This window comes from Ambystoma mexicanum, chromosome 8 (genome assembly GCF_040938575.1).
Source record: "Ambystoma mexicanum isolate Mex_15411 chromosome 8, UKY_AmexF1_1, whole genome shotgun sequence".
NCBI lineage: Eukaryota > Metazoa > Chordata > Amphibia > Caudata > Ambystomatidae > Ambystoma > Ambystoma mexicanum.
The window spans coordinates 1309512164-1309534851 of NC_090929.1; the positions used below are offsets into that span (position 1 = coordinate 1309512164).

Sequence of the window (22688 nt, forward strand, 5' to 3'; positions counted from 1 at the left end):
AAAGCACCAACCCGCAAAGGGACCTCGTAGTACGGCGGTAAGGGTTAACGGTCACCGGTGCCATTAACGGTGACCGTTAACCCTTACCGCCGTCCGTGTAATGAGGCCCTTAGTCACTTATCAGAAACCACCCGGTCATTACTTTCTGCCCCCTCCTTTGATGACTGTTTTTGTGCCGTAAAGAGCTTTCCTATTTGTTCAGCCAACATTTTCACTTGGGCCTCGAGACACTGGAATCTTTCCATCTCTCTAGAATCTTCTCTCTGTGGCCTAGGTCGATATTGGTTGTTTTCCCCCTGATTGAATCTATTCTGATATATCTCAGGAGAATGATTTCTATTGGGATTGTTTCTGAGCTCTTGATTCATATGTGGGGGGGAGCGGGGTGCACCCATCCTATAGTTGTAGTCCCCTGGTGGGGGTGATTCATTGTATTGATGTGGGGTATAATTCATACTCTGCCTCATGTCCTGTCTCTCATTTTGTGAGTATTGTCCCCTATGCTGATTCCCATTTTCAGTAAATCGATCCACGTATCGGGGTCTATCCTGATTAACATATATCATGGTATTAGAATCAAGTCTACTTTGTGTCCCCAATGTCTCATAGGTACCACTATTTCTTTGATCCTGACTTTGTCTTAATTATTGTTCATACCTGACATATCAGGCCGATATCCTGCTCGCTGCCTGTCTCCTAAGTACCTAGGGCTAATGTGGCTTTCCCTATTACCAGGAGCATGTGATTGAAACATTGGTGCAGGGAATGACAACCTCTGTTGATTACCACTTTGTTCAGGTGTCACATTATTTTTACCTGGACTTTGAACAGACTCAAGGGACATTTTGGCTGACCTGATCTCCATCACTGTTGCTGAGGATTCTTTAGATTTTGGTCTAGTGTCTTTCATTTTATCATTCTCTCTACACTGGCAATATAGCACCTCATATAGTTTTGCACTTTGGTGCACAATCCATTCAAGGGACTTGTCACGGTCAAATTCACGGACTAACTGTGATATGATCTTTCTGTAGCCCATCGAAGTAAGCAGTTTTAAACTCATTGGAATTGGGGTCAAAAGATACATCAAAGCGAGGAAAAGCTCTTTTTAAATCTTGCAAAAATTGCTGAGGTGACGTATTAGACCCAGCTGTAATTGTGTAGGCAACTTTTTTTGCCTCTTGTAATGATTGGAAAGGAGAAAAATGACGTCTAATTTCTTTTTCAAACTCTGCTCATGTCATGTTCTGCTGTTCATTTAACCCTCTAATGATACTGGCTGTGGGAGCATCCAGAGTTAAGTGAAAGTATTGCCTGTATTGTTCCTTAGGTATCTGGAGGGCTTTAAATATATTGTGTACCGCCTCTAAGTGGTCCTCTATACAGCACTCCCTCCCTTTTTAAATGGTTTGATCAGAGCCTTAATTGATTCCATTATGTTTATGGGGCTACTCGTTGCTATGCATGGAATTGCACTACTTTGTGATTCAACCCTGGTTTCAGGCGTATGGGATTGGTGTCGGCCCTCAATGGGTGCGTAAAATCCCCCAAGAGCGCTGCAACCAAGTTCAGTCACCGGCCCAGCCACTGGTGCACTAGTTCTCTGTGCAGAAATAGAATTCACCTCAACTCCATTGAATGTGGTGCCCTGTCGTCTGTCCTGGGACCTGGAAATGCGTATTTGCTGTTCCAAATCCTTGCACTTTTTAAGGAGCATATCTGCCTCCTTATGCAAATAGTTGTTTTCATCACTCATCTTATTAATTACCTCTTGCATATCGCCCATTTGCATTTGGCATTATTTGCATTCTTTGTTTCTCTTGTCTCTTTCTTGAAACATTTTAACCATTTCCTGTTCAGCATTCTGAAGATCACTTTCTTTCTCAAAATGTTCTCTTTGTAAAACCTGCATTTCCAAAACAACTTCATCTTTTTCTTGTCTAATATGATCTACCAACACTTTCTAGTGTTTTAATTCTTGCTCACTATCCTCAAACTGTTTCTTTCTTTGAGACAATTGAGTTTCAAGATCTTTACATTTTGACTGCATGTCCTTTTGGCATACCTCAAATTCTGCTCTTAACTTTTCCTCTTTTTCACTTGTTCCATTCAGTTCAACTCTTAATCTGCTAATCAGCTTGGTATCATTTTCTTGCATTCACAGGGACCTATTTAGTATGAACCATGTCTTGGCACATAGCCGTATCAGACAATCTTTCTCTGCATATTTATCAGCTGCATTTAATAGTCTCAAAAGGCAGACCTGAATGATGCTGCCTTCTGCAAAGATGTTGTCTAATGTTCTTTTTTGTACATCACCATATATGCAGTCATGCCATTCTGTGCATCACATTATTTGATGACCATGTCCCATGTGCACATAGCTTTGCCTCCAGATATTGCACTAGCTCTGGGAATGTGGCCTCCATTTGAGACATTCTGAAATGCACTTCTAGTGTCACACTGCTCTCATAAAATGGGTTCCCTCTAGTGCACGTATGGTAGTGTGAGACACACTTGCCACGCTCAGTAGGTGCTCTACATCCACTTTTCCCAGCCAACGCACCATATATGTAGGATATTTTGTCTTATTGGGGTAAATTTGGGGTTTGGCAGTATTTTCTTACCGTCAAAATATGAGCGGTAGTTTGGTGGTAAATTAGCCTTGCATTTCGATTGGATTTGGCCTCATATTATTTTAGTGACCATAACTTGTTATATTATATTGGGGAATCTAGTGATATATTGTTTGCGGTATTTAGTGGTGAGCATAGTTTACTTCCCTATATTATAACCCCATCATAAAACAAAACCTTCCTTTCTATTAGAGTACCGCCCAGTGGTCTATAGAGAGCCTTGGACCTATGCAGAAACCCACCTAATTTTATTTAGGGTGCCATCTACAGTTTGCGGCCGGTATCACTGACTTATCTATACCAGCGATCTATGCGCCCTTAGGCATCACTGGCTCATGGACATCCAGCAATCTATATATTATATTTGATTCCTTCCAAACAACATGCAAGGAAGGCACACACACACACACAAATCTGCTTTATCACTGAATATTATCAGCTTATTCTGGGTTGTTATTTTACCTGCAGGTGCAAATTGACAAATGCACTACTGAAGAGAAATGGACCTCCCCTGTACTGTATACTTTATAGGTATATGAGTATGTGAATAAATTCACAGATGCAAAGATGAAACTAAACCATTTGTTTTTATATATTCTCATTATATTATATACAAATACAATTCACAATTATTAGTTCTTACCATAAAAACATCACATCATCATCTGGAAAACAAAAGAAAGAGAATACAGAACAAACAAGCCTTTTAAAACATGACGTAATTCTTCCACATTCTGAACATTATGAAGTAAAAATGCAGGGGAGTTCCTATCCTGTCTACACTGTATTATAATTCAGTCATCCATGCGACCGTACACAGTGACCTCACTTAACTTATCTCCTTACCAAAAGTGTTTGTTTGAAGTTCCCCCACACGACCTTGCTTCACTCGCCTCACAAAGACAGGCCCAGTCAGCACGAACTGCTCCTGTAATCTTGGGTGTCTGGGAAGCACGGCGAGAAACTCTCAAGCCAGTGCTCTGTGACACCATGAACTTCTGTCTTCACAGCCCAGTCAACACGAACTGACATTGGTCTATAAGTTTTCCCATTAGCAGAACTCTGAACCTTCCTACTTTGTGTATGTGATAGGTCTGCAGACACTTTCCTCAATTCAGGTTAAAATCATGTTTTCAGAACCACCCTTCACTTTTATACAATGGGATCCTTGCTTCACTGAGCAACTGTTTCAATTTTATTTCCTGCCGTGCATGCTTTCTGTTTTCTGCAAACTAAACACAGAAAGAGAGAAAGAAAAAGAATAAATGCCAGTGTACTTTTAAAAATGAATTATATCAGTGCTACCAAAATATGTATTTTCACCGCATTTTGCACATGAGACTACCTTATAATGTTAGGGAGTTAGAATTAGTGTTTAGTAAATGTTAATTAAGATAGTCAGTTATATGATTAATGTAATCTCATACATAAGGCATCACAGAAAAATTGGTGAACTTTATTCTCTGCAGTTTCAAGCTTGGCTTTGCTGTGTTATAAATCATGTTATACTGGCAACACAAAATTAACTATAAGTGTGTACCATATTACTGCTGGCAAAAAAAAAAATCCCATGACATTTAGTAAAGCACTATATATTCTTATAACACGCTAAACTGTGGCAGAATGCCCTGTGTTTTACCAAAGTAAGAAAATGTGGGTAATTCCCTCTCAGGAAGACTAATCTGCTAATCTGATCACCCTGATTGCCCTTTCATAAATTCCATGGCAAAAGCATAGTGAACACCTGTGCCCTGCTGGATCAGTACCCTGATCTACAGCACCTGCTCTCAAGTTATGTTATGTTATTTTGCACTTATATAGCGCCTTATGTACCATTGGTATGGTCTGAAGGCGCTGGTAGGTTGAACGCCCTTGGGAACCGAAGTTCAGATCAGTAGAGAGAGTAGGGAGAGTCAAAAGGTGCGTGTGAGCACCAGATATGTGTGCAGCTCGTGCTGTACTCGTGTAATAGCTGCTTCTTATCAGTAGGTGTGGTGGTTGAGAGATCAGGAGAAGTGTTGTTCTGGCAGGATTTATCCGGAACGGATGTGGCTGCGTTAGGCCTGAGGAAAACGCCTGGCTGGGGGTGTGAGACCAGCAGTGTTTACATAGAATGATGTGGAGTAAGTGGCGGATGTTCGTATGAGAACAGTTATACCGAATGGTGTCATAGTATCTCTGTGTTCTAGTTGAGTGGTGATGTAAAGGAGAGAGTAAGCGTGGTGGTGTGATATGATGTGTTATATGCTTTTTCAATGTGCAAACTTCTAAATGCAACTTTCCCAGAGAGGCTACTGGGCAAACTTCTAAGTACAATTTTCCACACAGAGGCTATTGGGTACACTTCTAAATTCAATTTATCATAGAGGCTATTTGGCACACTTCTAAATGTAACTCTCACAGAGGCTATTGGGTACACGTCTAAATGCAATTTTCACAGAGCGTCTACTGGGCACACTTCTAAATTCAAGTTTCCAGAGAGGCTATTGGGCAAATTTCTAAATGCAACTTTCCAGAGTGTCTATTGGATACACTTCTATAATCAACTTTCACAGATGCTATTGGTAGCACTTCTAAATGCAACTTTCACAGCTTGGCTATTGGGCATACTTCTAAATGCAGCTTTCACAGAGGATATTGGGCCCATATCTAAATTCAATTTTCCACAGAGAGGCTATTGGGCGCACTATTAAAATCAATTTTAGTGGCACAGAGCAGGTTCCAGGGCCACATGTACACATCTGACAGCTGCAATGATAGCTAAGTCTCTGTAGGACAGGGACTGCATTTACGATACGTACCGCTGTCCCGAAAAATTATGTAACTATTTATTTATTCATTGTGCATTTGTAAGGTGTTTATATAACAAGAAACTGTGTTTCAAAGCACCCACAGGGCAAAGGGGAGGGAACAGGGGTCAAAAAGCAAATAAAATAACACAGACAGAGGCGGTCCTGCTATGTCTTGTGAGCATTCGGAGTGTGTAATTGCAGAGAGAGAAGTCACAGGGAAGGGGTAAGTGCTGGGGTTCCACACAGGGGGAAGTGCCAGAGAGGCAATTGCAGTCAGCAGGTAAGTGTCTGGCAGAGATCACTTGGTGAGGAGTGATCACCTGCCAATATAATCAGTGCAGGCCTGTGTGACAACACAGGACAGTTGGTGCCCAAAGACAAGTGCTGGGGGGAGTGCAGAGGCTGAGGACGAAAGGATAGAAGGACAGGACCCAGACGGACACATAAGGGCTCAGGCCACCAAACTTGGCGACTGTGGTGTTTAGCACGGAAGGGGGAAGGAGGAGGTGAAGAGGAAAGTCTTGAGGAACTTCCGGGATTCGAGGAGATCTGGCTCAAGATGGAGAGGAAGGGGGAGGCTGATCCAGAGGAGGGAGCTAGCCGAGGAAAGAGATCGTACACCAGCTTGCTGCTTAACAAAGTGTTTGACATGCAGAGAGTTGGAGCCAGAGGAATGTAAATATCTGGAGGTTGAGTATTTGGTGAGAGCAAGTTGTAGATCAAGTGCCCCCCGGCCCCAGACAGCCTTAAGGATGATGCAGAAGGATTTGAATTTGATCCTTTCAGCAACTGGGAGCCAGAAGAGAGATTGTAGGGCTGGAGAGATACGGTCCCTGGGCTTGATGCCAATGATAAGTCACACAGCACTATTCTGGATAAGCTTGAAGGGGCGTAGAGAGGAAGAGGGTAGATTAAGGAAGGGGATGTTGCAGTAGTTCAGCCTAGAGAGTACAGGAGCTCTAGAGACATTGAGTTTTTGGAGAAAAGTGAGGAAATTAAGAATACCTCTGAGGAGGTGGAGTTGGAAATGTGCCTTCTTGGCAAGGTCCAAGATGTGAGGGAGGAAAGAGAGAGAGAGGAGTCAAAGATTACTGCAAGATTTTTGGCTTCAGAAGAAGGAGAAGGGGGAGAGCCCATAGAGGGTGGCCAGAGTGAAGCGAGGAAAGAGGGAGCAGGAGGCCCAATAGGAATGTCTTGCTGGCATTGAGGCAGAGATCATTAGAGGAACACCAGTACTTTATAGCAGATAGGTAGTCAGGAATGCTAGAGGAAATATGGAAAGGATCAGAAGGAAGTTTGAAGAAGAGTTGGGTGTCATCTGCATAACAGTGGAAGTGAGGGGAGAAGGTGGAAATAAGGTGAGCAAGATAGATGTTAAAGAACCATGGTAAAAGGTTGGAGCCATGAGGAATGCCACAGGTGGAGATAGAGGTGTGTGAGGAGAAAGAGCGCAGGATAACCCAGTAGGGACAGTCAGTGAGGAAGGAGGTCAGCCAGTCCAGTGCCCACTCTGAGATACCAGGAGAATCATATAGCCATTTTATGAGGATGGGGTGGCTAACTGTGTCACATGCAGAGGAGAGACCAAGTAGAATGAGAACATTCACAGATGTTCAGGAGAGCAGTTGTGTTACCTCTGGATGCTCAGAATCCAGATTGATGATCATGCAGGCACCCAACAAGCTTAGTATGCTGGGTCACTTGGGGGAAGATTAGCTTCTCCAGAAGTTTCCCAAGGAAGGGAGTGATAGAGATGGGGCGGTAGTTAGTTGGACACAAGGGATGCAAGTGTGATCCGGATAGCATTTTAAACTTTAAATATAAACCATTTCTGAGTTTGAGGTATGGTGGCTATCACCTGTCATAATTATCTAAGCGACATCAATTTGATATCACACATATGTCTGCCCTAGGAGCCCACCTCAGCTGTGAAAGGAATATATTTATTCCCCCTCGCCAGGCAGTCCTTGCTGCTGCCAGCAGAACTGCTGGGGCTGTCTCTCATGTGTCCTTTGTGAGGGCAGGTAACACTCTTCCCAGATAGATAACCACTCCACAGGAAACTGTCATGAGAACATGAATCAAAGGGAACAAACATTTACAAAATAAGTAGCCTCACACCAGCGTGCTACATCCCAAAAGTGCCTTTGATGTTATTGAGACGGGAAGGCGGCAGGTTTATTTTAGACAGAGGGCGCTCTTTACAGCTGTAGGAAGGGTCTACCATCTTGTTTATCTCTACCTCCGTCTTTCCTTTCTGTCCCCTCCACTACCTGTTGCTCAAAGCACCAAGAACTGAGATTAGACTCCTTAAGCAGGCTTTCTTTGGTCCAATCACCTAGGGGCTTTTGCCTTTAAAAAGATGGGGTCTCACACTCCTTCAATGATTACCTCTTCAACAAAGACCTGTGGAGGAATTAATTGGGCCTCTATTGGGAGAGTTGCTCCTTCGAAAGACAAGGCAAGCTCTGTGCCCTAACCATCTCCTGGGCACATTGGGGTGTACTGCTGCTTGGACAGGACCTCTTCTTTGCCATTCACAATGGTGCCCATGACCTCACTGTGTTGAAGGATGTTTACAGTTGTGTGATAGCCACCCCCGTGTGGGGAAGATGGAGAACAAGGATTACATTTATCTTTGAGTCCCTGGATTGTAACTAACAGCAAACTGAGAGTCAAGACAACCAGGATCCCTGTGCATTCACTGTCAAAACAATTTGAACTGCCCGGTCGACCGAATCAACCATCAGGACCCTTCGGAGATGCCTTTGGCATGCATGCGCTTTATTGCATCTGCTGCCTTTTAACTGCTACTCACCCCAGCATCTTTGCTGATGACCTTCATAGGCAGTGAAACTGACACTGGTGGATCTTCCAGCCCTGACTATTGGGCACTGCATCGAATCACTCAAACCGTACTGTTCATTGAGTCTCCAGCATCTTCACCATCAATTGGTCAGATGGTCAGAAGGTCAAATCAACCCTGGTGGCCCTCACAATCCCCCCTTCTTCAAACATCAACTTCGAACTGCAAAAAGCTCCTGTTCGACCCATGCTCGACACTGCTGACTGTCTAGAACACGATTGCTGTACCCGATCTGTGTCAAACTGCATAAACAGCACTGAGAAGCCTATTTCAAGGCTGTTGAACCGCCAAGAACCACAGAAGGTATTATCAAATACTACCTGTCCCACAGGTCCATCTTTGGGCGCTATTGACTGGTTAGGTCACTTTACTCCCTTTTTGCACCAGAACATATTATTTTTACAAACACTGTGGTTATTATATCCTTTCACCCTTGATTAATTGCCTATAGTGCTTCATCTTCCTATTGTTTGCATATTCTTTGTTCTTTAATCAGGGGTGGGTTGTGTGTAGTGCTTGCAGGGTTGAGATGCAGTTGTACTTCCTGAGCCCTTCGATAAGATGGGAATCTGCATACTGTAGACTCTCCTGGGGTGCCACAGTGTGAGGGAGGGGATAGCCACCATTCAAATGAGATGTGACTAATCTTTGGACAACAGTCATGAAGTTCACTTCAGGAACGTAGAGCTTGCATTTCTGGAGTAAGGAGAGTTGGTAACATAGGCTTTGTACTCAACATGTTGTTTTAGTTCTTGAAGTAGATGCTGCAGTCAATGTGGAATCCGAGTGATTTGGTGTAGTTTTTTGAGGTGGGTATGAAGCCATCAAATTTAATGTGATTAAATTAGGTCTGGTTCTGTGCCTATTTTAAGTTGCTGTATTTTTTAAATATTTTACACTAAAAGACATTATGATATTGGTAAAGCACAGGCGGGATCACGCTCTGGACCATGAATAGTAGTACAGTAAGGACAAAGAAAAAATCTGGTTCATCACCTGTAAGATGAGTCTCCTAGAATGACATAGACCCAATTCTAAGCTTTAAGGTATAATGCTGGAGTCCATACTTACAGTGGAGAATCAAGTACTGGGGACATAATGACCTGTTTCAGCAAGAACAGATTTGTATGTGTATTTGAGCATTTGCCAGGCCTTAAAAAATTCCAAAGGAACCAGAGAGGCGATTTTGTACCTGGGGACAGATATCAAAACTGAAAGAGACAGACTATACAACCGTGAAATGATCAGCAGAAGAGGAAAGTTTTTATTTTATTGCGGAATGTCAAAAGACTATCCACCTCAAGAAACTCCCCTGGAAGCTTGTTCTAAAGTTCTGGGGCCCCAGGAGAAACAATGCAGGAGAGGAAGAACCAAAGGTTTGCTATGCATTGATCTAAGACACCTACCCAGCTGATGCCATTTCCATAGCACAAGCAAGTACGTTGAGGGCAAGCCCAGTTTGCACTTGATGACCCAGCAGATGATTTTAAACTGTATCCTCTGTTGGACCAGAAGCCATTAAAGTTCTCATTGAAATGGTGGAATGGTGTGATAGCAGAGCCTGTAGATAACTGCCAAATTTTGAATCTCTTGGAGCCTGCCTAGTTGGTTGTTCGGTTACCTAGAATAAAGAGCATTGCCATAGTCAATATAAGAGTTGATAAGAGTCCTGGTGACCAACTACCAATATTCTTTAGGGATGAAGGGCAGGCCTCTTTTATAACTGAAGGTGAAAGAAAGCTGCTCTAGAGACTGTTAATCTGAGAAGAGAAAGATAGGTCACAGTCTCACTATATCACCAAACTGATCACCTTTGATGCAAAGGAAGTAGGGAGCCCAATGAGTTGTGGAGGGCTAGGAGTACGGAGAAAGTTATCAGTGATTCCAGCTGAGCAGTGGTTAAGTTGAAGGCTGTTGCTGGTCACCTAGTCATGGACTTTGGCTAAAACTTCTACCAGGGCATGGAAGGTGTAGGAGGGGCCAGAACACGTTAACACAATGAACGATATTGTGGCTGAAACCCTTGTAAAATCATCATCATGGGTTGCATATACAGATTAAACAATAATGGGGACAGAGGTGAACCCTGAGGCACTCCACCACCAAGCTTGATAGGTACTCATGTGTAGGAATCAATATTAACTATTTTTCCACAGTCAATGAGGAAACTCTTAAACCAGTTAAGAGTCTGATCAGTCCTCTGTGTCAAGACTATGGAGGCGGTACAGCAATTTCTCATGATTTACAGTGTCAAAGACTGCACCCAGGCCCAACATAATTAACAGGGACATCTGGCCATCATCTTCCTTTGCTAGGATGTCATCCTAGACTGCAAAAAACTCTGATTCTGTACCATGGATGGGTGAAAACCTGATGGGAAGAGATCTAGGATTTTGTTATTTTCCATATAGTCCTGCGATTCTACAGTGACCATTTTCTTAACCTTCGCTTCCATGAGCGGGGCAACCTACCTGCACTTAACTCATGGCCTTGCTGGATTGGATATGTTCCCGCCCCTTCGTCGCACCTCCGTCTGTACGCATGCATGACCTAATGTACTAGGATTAGAAAGTTCATCTGTCCTGTCCCCATCCCTTTGTTTTGTCCCCCTCTCTAGCTTGGTCACAACTGTAACACTTTGTGCACTTGCACAGTAGAAATGCCATCAGGCCTAGTATGCTAGTTTTACTGTAAGATCATTTGGAAACTTCAAGGACTAAGAATGATTACTCTACTCCCTTGTTCTCTTCCCGCTTTGAAGCACTTTGAAGCACTCCACCTGTGTATAAGCGCCATATAAATACACAATTACAATTACAATCCAAGATGAATTAGCAATGGGCCTAAAATTATTAAAATAGAGGGATTCAAGTAAAGTTTTTATAAAAGAGGAGAGATTAAAAAATTCTTGAATGATGTTGGCAATATACCTTGAGAAAGGAATAGGTTCATAATATGAGCGACCATTGGAGCTAATTGAGATGGTCAAGCACACAATTCCGACTGTGGGCGGCTGTTCTGTATATCCAGGTCCTTACTGTTATTTGTCTACTAGCAGGGTTAGGGTTATGTGGCTTGCTGAGTTTATCTTGAATGCCTACGATTTAAGAGATTAAAAAAGACATTAGCATTGTGAAGCAGATTTTTCAGAAGGGATAAGGTTAGAGGACAAAAAAGAGGGTTGAATAAAATTCTTGATGTCCTAAAGATGTTCTTTTGTTTGTTGGTTGCTACCATAAGTTGCTTCTGAATGTAAGACTCTTTGGCTAGAATAATCCCTTTCTCATAGGCTGAATGTGCTCAATGAGCTAGCTCCAAATAATGCCACCAATTTTTTTTCTTTTCTTATTGCTTTTTCTTGGGAACGGTCAAAAAGACTGTATCCATTTGTACGAATGGTACAAAAGCCTGAAAAAGGCCTGTACCATTCATACTAATGGAAAAATACAGAACATGATGAGCGGGGGTTGCAAGGTTGTCCCTCGCTCCCCATGTTCGGCATTTTCAGACTCGGGGTGTCCCCTGCATAGGAGACACCCCTTATGTAAAAAAAAGAATAAAAAACAAAAAAGGAAAGGACCCTGCCGCACTGGTTCCTGATCATGGAAGTGAAAGGGAACAGGCGACGCAGGGACACAGCGAGTCGGCGGCACACAGCAAAGTGTGCCACTGCAGGTAAGTAAGTGGGGGTGGGGAGGGTCATGTAAAATAACCAAATCCTTTTTCTTTAGAGCCAGTAAGTTAGATGAATACCATGATTTAAAAATTGTTTTGCAGTCCATCCGCTTCATGGGGGCATGCTAAATTATCAGCAGCAACCTATTACAGCACTGGAGCACTGGAACCAGAGAAATCCACAATCAGCATTGTTGACCAAGAGAGGTAAATTAGCTACCAGTCGTGAGGTGGGGAATTTTAGTAAGGCAGGTTTAGATCGATAGCTTAGAGAGGCATTTCTCTGCGGTGTATGTACCATATTAAGTGAAGATAAACTAAAAAATTGCATATAATGATCACTCCAACTTAGACTATGTGGTTTATTGACTGTATTGGTAACTGTGGATACAGGAGAATGTATTTCCAAAACTATTTCCCACTCAACCAAACTTTGTGTGACCTTGAGCCAGTGCTGTATGTTCTAGGGCTTTAGTTAGCCCATCTGCCAATGCTGCATGCTCGTGGAAACTGGGCATCCCATTTCTATATGAAGCTGTGCACATATGAAATTCTGTATGTAGTCAAATTGTACAGGTATCATTCACCTGGGATGACCCCTTCGCACTAGAAGAACTAGAGTAGCGGGACTTTACTACATGTTTGGTGGAATGAGGTAGTTTCCAGCAATTCAGAAAATTGAAGATTATCAATAATGAGATGCAGAGCAGTTGGAAGAGAGTTTCACAGTAATGGTGCATGTACCGAGATAGTGCTACCCATCTTTTGTCTCTTTTTATGGGAGATGACTAGCCATCTCGTGTCGGCTGACTGTAGCTGTCTGCCAGGGACATAGAGTTTGGACCTTTCTTGAATGAAACTGGGACCCAAGACTGCAAATGCGCAGTGGACCATAAAGGCAGAATTAAAGATAATTTGCCTGGACAGAGGTCAGCAGTCCCGGCTTTTTATGGTGGGTGCCATGTGGTCTCAGATGTACAAGAAAATGGCTGTCGCATTAAAACCTATTTTATAACACCAGGATTACATAATGCAGGCAAATAATGTTGTTGTCCATTGAATTATCGGATATTATTTATACAGTGCCAAGCTCAGTCCAGCAAATCATTTTAGGAAAGCAATTGTTTCCAAATTGGGGAATTCATTTGAACAGAAGTTAATATTTTCCTAGAAAACAATGCACCTCATGTTTTGAATGCTGATAACATTTAGGGGTTCCCTTCATCCGCAGTATTTAGATTTGACCACAACACATCCTTTTGTAAACACACTATAAATGCATTTAATATAACCAAGTATTAAAGGGTGTAACAAGAGCATTAGCAGCTATTGTTTACTCTCAGACAATGGTCTCCTACCTGACTGGATGACATTCTGGTGCAATTGGAGGATACCTTAAGAACAGTACATTATTGTTATGATTTTTTAACTTAAGTCGAGTTTATTAAGTTCGTTTTATACATCCATATATTCCTTGTGAGTACATGAAACCATGCAATACGTTTATCTATACAGGTCAATTACAAGTGAGTAGATCAGGTAATTGGCTTAGTACAGACATCTGAACCTCGCCTATTAAAACATTCAGTTATTGGCCAGCATTATAAATCATTAGCATACAATCATAATACAGTAAAGGATTGTTATCTGACACTTGGGGAATCAAAGGCCAAACATTCTACATAACAGAATATCTGCTTTCTGAAAGGCAGAGAGCCAGGAACTAGAACAACAAGCTCAAACAAAGCCAACTGAACGTGTGCTCCATGTACATACACGTTACTATGCAGAATGTGCTGTCATCTACAATTTTCAATTTTGTTACCTTGAATGTCACCATCTGGAACACTACTGTTAATGGCCATGGATGGCGCTGCTTAGGGAAGCATTCTGTATAATAGAGTGCCAACTAGCAGAGCTGTGCCTGTGCAAACAAGACAAGTAACGTTGAATTTATTCTGTTAATGATAGGATTGGAATCCACCATGGAGAAAGTGATGTCTGAAAGCCTTTGCCTTTTTTCACTTCTGGTTTTCTAGTGTTTTATTCAAATAGCTTGAAGTCACAATAGCCAGAGCTGCATGCTGTTCGTAGACTCGCTGCGCCAGTTTCTCACCTGCTTCCTTTCTTTTGTAGGAAAATGACTATCTTCAGGAGTGCCTCGATGCGATCCAGCAAGAATTTGTCATTTTTAACAGAGAAAAGTGAGTCATGCCAATGGTAATGTTTGTTATATGAAGAAACCATGACTAGTGTGTTGCCTCTGGCTTATATGGAACAGATTGCTGCCGGTCACCTGTAACATTACCCAGCTTTTGTTTACCGAAACTAAGTGTGTGTGTGAATTATGAATAATGTGAATGTTGTTGTAAGCAAGGCTAAAATAAGGAAAACGGAAGCGAGGAAATTACTAATCTGTCCTTTATGCATTGTTCCAAGGCAGGTATGTCTACATAAATAAACACACATCTTTTTGTTATTGGTGTAGAGACTCCAATGGAAGGTTAAGAAGTGCACCGCTAAGTGTTGGCGTGCAGCCTGCAGTGTTTGGCTGCTACTCAGTCTGCTCTGGCTTTTTGCACTTCTTTGTTGGATTATCTAGACAGTCCCCTTTGGTCACCTGGAATTATTTAAACCCGGGAGTGTGCGAAGCTTGGGCAAAGTGCAGTGCTAAGTGTTCGACCTGCTGTCCGCTGTCTGAGGGCTGCAAGGAGTAATTGTTTTGATTTTGGAGGGGAGCCTTTCAATCTATTTGGCCCGTATTGCATCCAAAACTTACATTTTCTGTTCTAGGGTGAGGCCCCTAAACTAATTGCCTATTAAATTTGCACCAACATCTTTGAGCGCAAAGCTGCTCTATAACTGGTGAATGCTTTATAACTTACGAAGCAAAGGGAGCAATGATGGAGGGCCTAGAACTGTCACCAAAGTCAGGATTACTCTCAGGATTTCTTCTGAAGCTTTTGTAAACACTGCCCCCCTTGCTGAGTAATCTCATCTACTCTATTGAGATTTGCTCTCTTACGGAGCAATTTCCCGATGTCACTCACCACTCATGTAATTGACAACCTGCTTTTCTGACAATCTTGTTGAGCTCAGGTAAATAGAGGCAGGCTGAAAGAGTTAGGCGGAAATGCATTGCCAATTGAATCTTACCACATACTGCAACACGGTTGCTGATTATAAGAATTGTATTATTTCCGCCAAACGGGATCATTTCAAAGATGGAATCTTTTCTGCTAAATCGTGTTTCGCAAAGAACTTTTTGCTATTCTGAATACATGTGAGGGCAAAACAAGCACCTTCCTGGTTGTCCCAAAAAGTGATGCATTGTGCGCCGAAATCCAACAAGGTTTTGCTTTTAAACTCAACTCTCATTGAGGTAAGATTGAAGCTGAGAGTATAAATCTAGATCTAGCAGACAAGGATGTCAACAATTCTGAATCCATTTTGTCAGCTGTGCCCCTCCAGACTGATGAGTCTTGCTTCAGCAAAATCTCGGAAGGTGATCTAATAAAGGATGTCAGCAATATCAAACCCTCTTCTTGCTCAGGTGATGTATGCCCGGCTAGCATCATTGATATTGATATTGATATTTATTTTTTATTTCTATCACACTCGTACACAAGTGTTTCAGAACGCGACAAGGCAAGGGAGTGGAACAGGGGAGAACAAAACAGCGATCTTACTAGGCCCAGTGACATTGAGAATGCTCAAGTGCATGGGGAAGGGGCAGGAGAAAAGTACATGGAAGGGGGAGAAGTGGAAAGTGCGAAGCAATGGAGAAAGAGATAAATAATAAATAAATAATAAAGGGAACAAACAGTGGTATTGCAGCCAGCAATTTGCAAGTGCTAGGTTTAAGACAGCAGACAGGGTAGGTGTGATAAGTGCAGGAAGAAGTAGGGGAGGGCTGTATGGTTACAGATACAGACCCCAGTGCAAGTGGTGGCACGGAGGCAGTGCGGGAGGGTGGCAGGGTGAGCAGGTACCTGGGCCCGGAGGACAGAGGGTGGCCAGGTGCACAGTGCCAAGAGAGAACAGATCAACAGGGGAGAGGGGGACTGAATGCAGAAGGAAAGAGGAAGGTCTTGAGGTGCTTCCGGAACCGGAGATGGTTCTCCTCAAGTTTTACAGTGGCAGAGAGGCTGTTCCAGAGGGAGGCCCCAGCCGAAGACATATCTAACCCCAGCTCATTTCTTTGAAAAACGACTGACCTTGAGGGAGTTAGAGGTAGAGGAGCGAAGAGCTTGAGAGGGGAGGTATTTGTGGAGGGATAGCTGAAGGTATTTTGGACCCAGGCCGCAGAAAGCCTTGTGGACAGTGCAGACGGATTTTAATTTAATCCTTGCATCCACTGGGAGCCAATGGATAGATTTCAGAGCAGGAGAGATACGATCCCATGGCTTGAGGCCAAGGACAAGTCGTGCAGTCCTGTTCTGGATTAGTTGCAGAGGGCGGAGAGCGAGGCAGGTTGATTTAGAAAGGGGCTGTTACAATAGTCCAACATAGAGAGAACCAGAGCTTGGGATACCATGACCTTCTGGGGTAAGGAGAGGAAAGGCTGAGTACCTCTGAGGGGGTGCAGTAGGAAATTTGACTTTAGAGACCTCAGATATATTGGCGGAGAAGGAAAGGGTGGAGTCAAAGATGGCCACCAGGTTCTTAGCCTTGCAAGTAGGCATATGAGGAGGGTCAAGGGAAGGCGGCCAGAGAGTGAGGGGAAAGGATGGTGGAGGTGTGCCTATGAGGAGGATCTCCATCTTGCTGGCATTCAGACAAAGATCATTGGCGGCACACCAATCTTGAATGGAAGTTAGGCAATCAGAGATGAGAGAGGGAGAGGAGGTGGCAGAGGGCAATAATATCAAAAATCAAATGAGCAAGGTCAGGTTGATCTCTGCTGAAGAGTAACCACTGCTACACCCTGAGTGGGTAACCCCTTGTGTGGGTGGTCACAGAATTCTCATAAAACTGTTCTTCTGCACAAAAGGGTTTTATTTTGAAGTGCAGTGGTGTAGTAATGCACTGGCATTTTTCAAAAACATAGGACATTCACATTTGAGGACAGACAAAGTGTAGTACCTAAGTACGAATGATCAAGTAGTCAATATTTCGCACATCTACTTGTACAGTTTGTTCATTCTCTATAGGTTAATTGGGAAGGAAGCTTAGAGAATTCAGTGGAATCATAGACAGGTAGAGGGCCCAAAGAGTGTGGGCACAATCAAGAGTTGAACAACAACATACAATACATGTCAACACAACAGTGTTTCAGCCATTTTGCGTGGAGCTAGGTGAGCTCTAATGATATGATATTATATGATATGGCATTTGTAATGCGCCTATACACAAGTGTTTCAAGGCGCGACGAGGCAGGGAGGGGGGAACAAGGGGAAGACAGACAACGATCCTACTAGGCCAGGTGTCATTCAGATCGCGCAAGTGCAGGGGTAGGGGGAAGGGAAGAAGTGCAAGGGGAAGGGGAGGGGGGAAGTGCAGTACAAAGTAAGTAGAATAAAAATAAATAAATAGGGCCAGCTGGTGGCAAGTGCAAGGTAAGTGCAGACAAGAGCTGGGAAGGGGGGGATGTAGGGATACAGAGACAGTCCTGCAGTGCAGGGGTTGCCAGGGAGGCAGTGCAAGTGGAGAGTGGCTGGGCCCAGGATCGAGGTCACTGAGAGTGGCCCAGTTGCAGATTCAGTGCAGTTTCAGTGAAGAATTTAGCAGGGGTGAGGGAGAGAGAAAGCAGAAGCAAAGAGGAAGGTTTTGAGGTGCTTCCGGAACCGGAGATGGTTCTCCTCAAGTTTCAGGGAGGCAGGAAGGATGTTCCAGAGGGAGGCCCCTGCTGCGGAGAGAGATCTACCCCCAGCTCGATGCTTCGAGAAGCGGCTGACCCTGAGGGAGTTGGAGACGGATGAGCGAAGGTCTCGGGAAGGAAGATATTTAGGAAGAGAGAGTTGAAGGTATTTAGGCCCCAGGCCCCAGAAGGCCTTGTGGACAATGCAGAGGGTTTTGAACTTAATCTTCGCAGCCACTGGGAGCCAGTGTAGAGATTTCAGTCCTGGAGAGATACGGTCCCCGCGCTTGAGGCCAAGGACAAGTCTTGCAGTTCTGTTCTGGATGAGTTGCAGAGGGCGGAGAGTGAAGGCAGGCAGATTAAGATAGAGGCTGTTACAGTAGTCCAGCTTCGAGAGAACCAGGGCTCGGGAGACAGTGAGCTTCTGGGGGAAGGAGAGGAAGGGAAGAATACCTCTGAGGAGGTGCAGCTGGTAGTGTGACTTCTTAGAGACGTCAGATATATGAGGAGAGAAGGAGAGTGTGGAGTCGAAGATGAACCCAAGGTTTTTTGCCTTGCAGGTAGGAGCAGGAAGGGGGCCAAGGGAGGCTGGCCAGAGAGCTGCAGGGAAGGAGGGAGTGGGTGTGCCAATGAGTAGGATCTCAGTCTTACTGGCATTAAGGCAGAGGTCATTGGGGGCACACCATTCCTGGAAAGCAGACAGACAGTCAGAGATGAGGGAAGGAGAGGAGGAGGCCGAGGGTAGCCCTGGAAATTAGCTGGGTATTGTCCGCATAGCACTGGAAGTTGGGGTAGAGAGCGGCGATGCGGTGGGCGAGGAGTGCCAGATACTGGTTAAACAGCTAGGGAGTGTGTAGGCCCTCATCAGGACAGGAGTGTCTTTACGAGTGGAGGGTCCTATGTGGTCTGTAGGAGTGAAACAGACAAAGAACGTGTCAGAATGTACGTGGTCAGCAAAAGATCTAGCAGAGAGAAGTTGTGAATACTATGTAAGGCGGATGCCGTGCTTACCAAATCAGAGGAGCTTAGTGGCTCAGATTAAGAGGTGGAAGGATCCACTTCTTTAGGGTGCAGTTGTCATTTTGTCAACAGGCGCGGTCACGCCTGTCAGGGGATAAGGAGGTAGGATTACTAAATGGTGCCCAAACGGTGCGGTTCCTCTCTAGCCCATAGTTGGTGTGTGACTAGGGAGGTGGCAGGTGTAGGTTTTAGCAGATTTGGTGAGAGTAGGCCTAGTGGTGGTCCCACTGAACGTGGAGTGCGCTTAAATGGGATAAAAAGGGCTTCTGTGGAATCACAAATGCCATTTATCAAGTGCACTGAGAAATTAGTGCACATCTGTATTTAATACAATTTCATTAAAAAGAGTGCCCCTTCTCAACAGTCCTGGGGGAAGGGTGGACCGTGATCTATGTGGGCTGTGCAAGTTCTGGATTACAGTGCCACAACACGTGTCATGCAGCCTATGGTGTAGGTGGCACAAAGGGCTATGGGTGTTTAAATGTGCAGAGTCATACTGTTTAGAGATTCCTTACAGTGAGGGTAGGCCTACCAGTTTCTGTGCATAAAGCCGCATGTAGTAGAGTTTACCTATTGCCAGTGCATTCAGCTGCCAGGATTGTTGAAGCAGCAGTGTGTCATCTCGGATGTCGAGGATGCAAGTGTGTAGAATGCAGGCTAGGGCCATGTTAAAGAAAAGGGGCCCTGTGGTGGGGTGACTACCTAGATGCCTGTTTGGAGTTGATGCAGGCACTCAGTCGGGCCAAAATGCAAGTCATGCAAGGTGTGGCGCAGGATGATGATGTCAGCCCCTGTCAATCCCATAGGGTGTCTGGGGCTAGGGCCATGAATGAAGTGGTTAAGATTAAAGTAATAGATATAAAGTTATTCTTAAGGTGCGGGGGAGGAACTGAGGTCTTGGCACAAGGCCGCTACAAATAACAAGAAAAGGAGAGAAGATTCAACCTAGGAATCCTCCCGTCCCCTGCACACTATCTTTTGTTGGATAGACCAACTACTATATTCTGTAAATTAAGTCAAGTAAGTTTATACAGTAAGAAATATCTCCACACAAAGGTATTGTAAAAAATAATGTGTGAGTATATTTTCACAAGATACAATTTCAGAAAGAAACAGTTCAACAAAGTATACACAAAAAGAACATCTACAGTAGCCCTTTCTCATTGGCGACCTGTTTCGAGGAGACAGCGAAGCTAAGACCAGATCCCTTAATGTTACAAGATCTGACCTACTGAAAACCAGAACTTGGGAGAAAGATACCCCACTACTGTTTATATCTAGATTCTCCCGACAGAGTTTCCAAATTAGTAAGAGTATCAAAAAACACTGGAATATCCTACATAATGACCCAACACTTCTTAGACTGTTCCCTAAGGATGCGATGATGTGCTTCAATAGAGGTAAGGACCTGAGGGACAAACTAATTAGGGAAGAAAGACCAATGAAGGATAAACAGCAACTTCTGATGACACAGAAAAAGGGCACCTATCCATGACTAAATTGCACACACTGTAATAACATCACTAAGGGCAGTTTGTTGTCTCACCCACTTACGGGTAGGAAAATAAAACTTCATAACTACTCTACTTGCATGACACAAGGTGTAGTCTACACTATCAAATGTCCTTGTGGAAAATTATATGTGGGCCAAACCATGGAACAAGCTAAGGAACGATGGACAGAGCATAAGTCCAACATACGTTGTAACAACCAATGCTCGCCAGTAGCGAGACACTTTAATACCCAACGTCACACTATTGCACAGATGAAATTCCAGATTCTTGAAGTAATTAAGAAACCTCAAAGAGGAGGAGATTACCACTTCCTCCTCTTACAGGGAGAACTATTCTGGATTAATTTATTGGATACCATTCAACCCAGGGGATTGAATGAGGAGCACTCACCAAATTGCTTCTTATAAGACCCCTATCAGCTCATATATCTACATCGTGATTTGAATGTTTTAGCACTCCAGCACACTAACCATTGATGCCAAGTACATGAATATTTTGTGGATTTTATTGACCACTCACGGCCTATTGTGTGACAAACACACTTTGTTGCCTTTTTTGTATATATGTGGTTCTCACTAGATTCATTCTTATGTTGATTAATATCAAAAATTTAGTTATTTCGTCTCTTGAACTCCCCATGTCATTATCTGTATCAATAATCAGTCATTGGGCCTCATTACACGGTAGGCGGTAAGGGTTTACTGGTAACGGTATTTTACCAGTACCGGTAAACCCTTACCGCCTTACTACGAGGTCCCTTTGCGGGTTAGAGAATTTAACGCCTGCTTTTTGCAGGCGTTAAAAACCAACCCGCAAAGGGACCAGGGAGCTAATTACGGTACCGCAATTTGCGGTGCCGTAATTAGCACCTTGCCCATTATGCCCTATGGGGCAAAAATGGGAATGGGGAAGGGCAATGGGGGAAGGGGGAATTACCGCCCCACCAACCTTGGAATAGGGCAGTAATTCCCCTTTCCTCCTCGGCGGTGCCGGTATTTTACCGGCATGGACCAAGGTGCTAATAGCACCTTGGTCCACCGTTGTCCGTGTAATGAGGCCCATTGTCTTCATTGACTATTCGACTGTTAATTTGAACTTCATTTCGATGTGAACTGACCAAATTATGTTATTTATAATACTGACAAACAATGTTACCACTTTGCTGCAAACAACATTTCTAAACATTTATGTGTGGCAATTGTACATCCATTGTGGATGTAGCCTCTGTGTATCCGGAACAAACCAACTAGATCCTTTGAAGATCCCCAATGATTCGGCCATGTCCGCTTTTGGGCAACTTTTCATATTATTGATTTTATCTCCATGATTCCGCCTTTTATGTTTTTCATCCACCGTGGTGGAGTCCAGGTCTTTCCAGGTCGATCCACTGGGTTTCCTCATTTCCCTTATGACATTTTCTACGCTCTCTATTCATACTTACCTTTACCCTTTTACAACATGGCTCCAGCTTCAGCCATATCGAGTTCTCTATAGTCCCCTTTCTATTTCTCACCCCTGCTTAGTTGACACATGCACGGAAATCGCGTCACTTCTTAACTACACATAAACCTACTCTAAAATGGCACCCAACGCTACGTGGAGAAGGATGCCGACGCCTTCCATTCAGCACCTAATTACACTATGTTGAGTTAAGCTTCAGGTGGGCTCCCTGCTTGCAGTCTTAGCGTTGGGGAACCTCTACAAAATGTTATATATTTGCTTTTTATATCGTTATCTCTGTAGCTTCCGCGCCAGTTCGGATTCTGTCGAATTCCCTACACTGACTTAATTTTGGATCTACTCGTGTTGAAGCGACTGCGATTGGTATTTTAATATCGAGTACACCAATTTGCGAATTTTCTTGATGTTTGGATTACTAATCTTGGGGTATGTTGCTGCCATACCAGTACATTTCGTACACATCACTGTTTTAAGCAGTGCCTCTTGTCTTCACTTTTAATTTGAATTCTATATTTTCTCTATACAGTTTTTCAAACGTACATGACCGAATCCTGACACATGTTGAGGTTTTCTCAGACCACAATACTTTATCTCTAGTTCTAGAAGAAACTACCCACTTTCATGTATATTTATAGGTGAGCAATTTCCGCTTATTTCCGTGAATTTTCACAAACTTTACCATCACTATTTTTGTTCACGCTTATGGTGATTCCATTTACTTATCTTTCACTCATGTTTGGACACTCTTTTGTCATGGGACACTCTCTTCTACTCTATACCCTCCTGCATGTATTTTCCATGTTCAGTTCAGATGATCTTTACTTGCCCCTACATTGTCGTAATTAACATTACGTTTCTCCACAGATAGACCACATCTGCGACTAATACTTACCCATAAGTTTGGAATCGCCTCCGCTGATCTAC

The 22688-nt window shown here is 43.6% G+C and overlaps 1 protein-coding gene across 3 annotated transcripts in view; it reads left to right on the forward strand.

The window, feature by feature from the left end:
• Positions 1–22688, forward strand: part of STK32C (serine/threonine kinase 32C) — a 2128976-nt gene that overhangs the window by 1906540 nt on the left and 199748 nt on the right. For 2 of the 3 annotated variants that reach the window (XM_069611418.1, XM_069611420.1), the window contains exon 11: positions 14106–14173. In XM_069611418.1, coding sequence (XP_069467519.1) covers positions 14106–14173 — 68 coding nt within the window. Of the gene's footprint in view, positions 1–14105; positions 14190–22688 lie in introns of all 3 variants that reach the window. The other variant, XM_069611419.1, reaches the window with a different exon arrangement.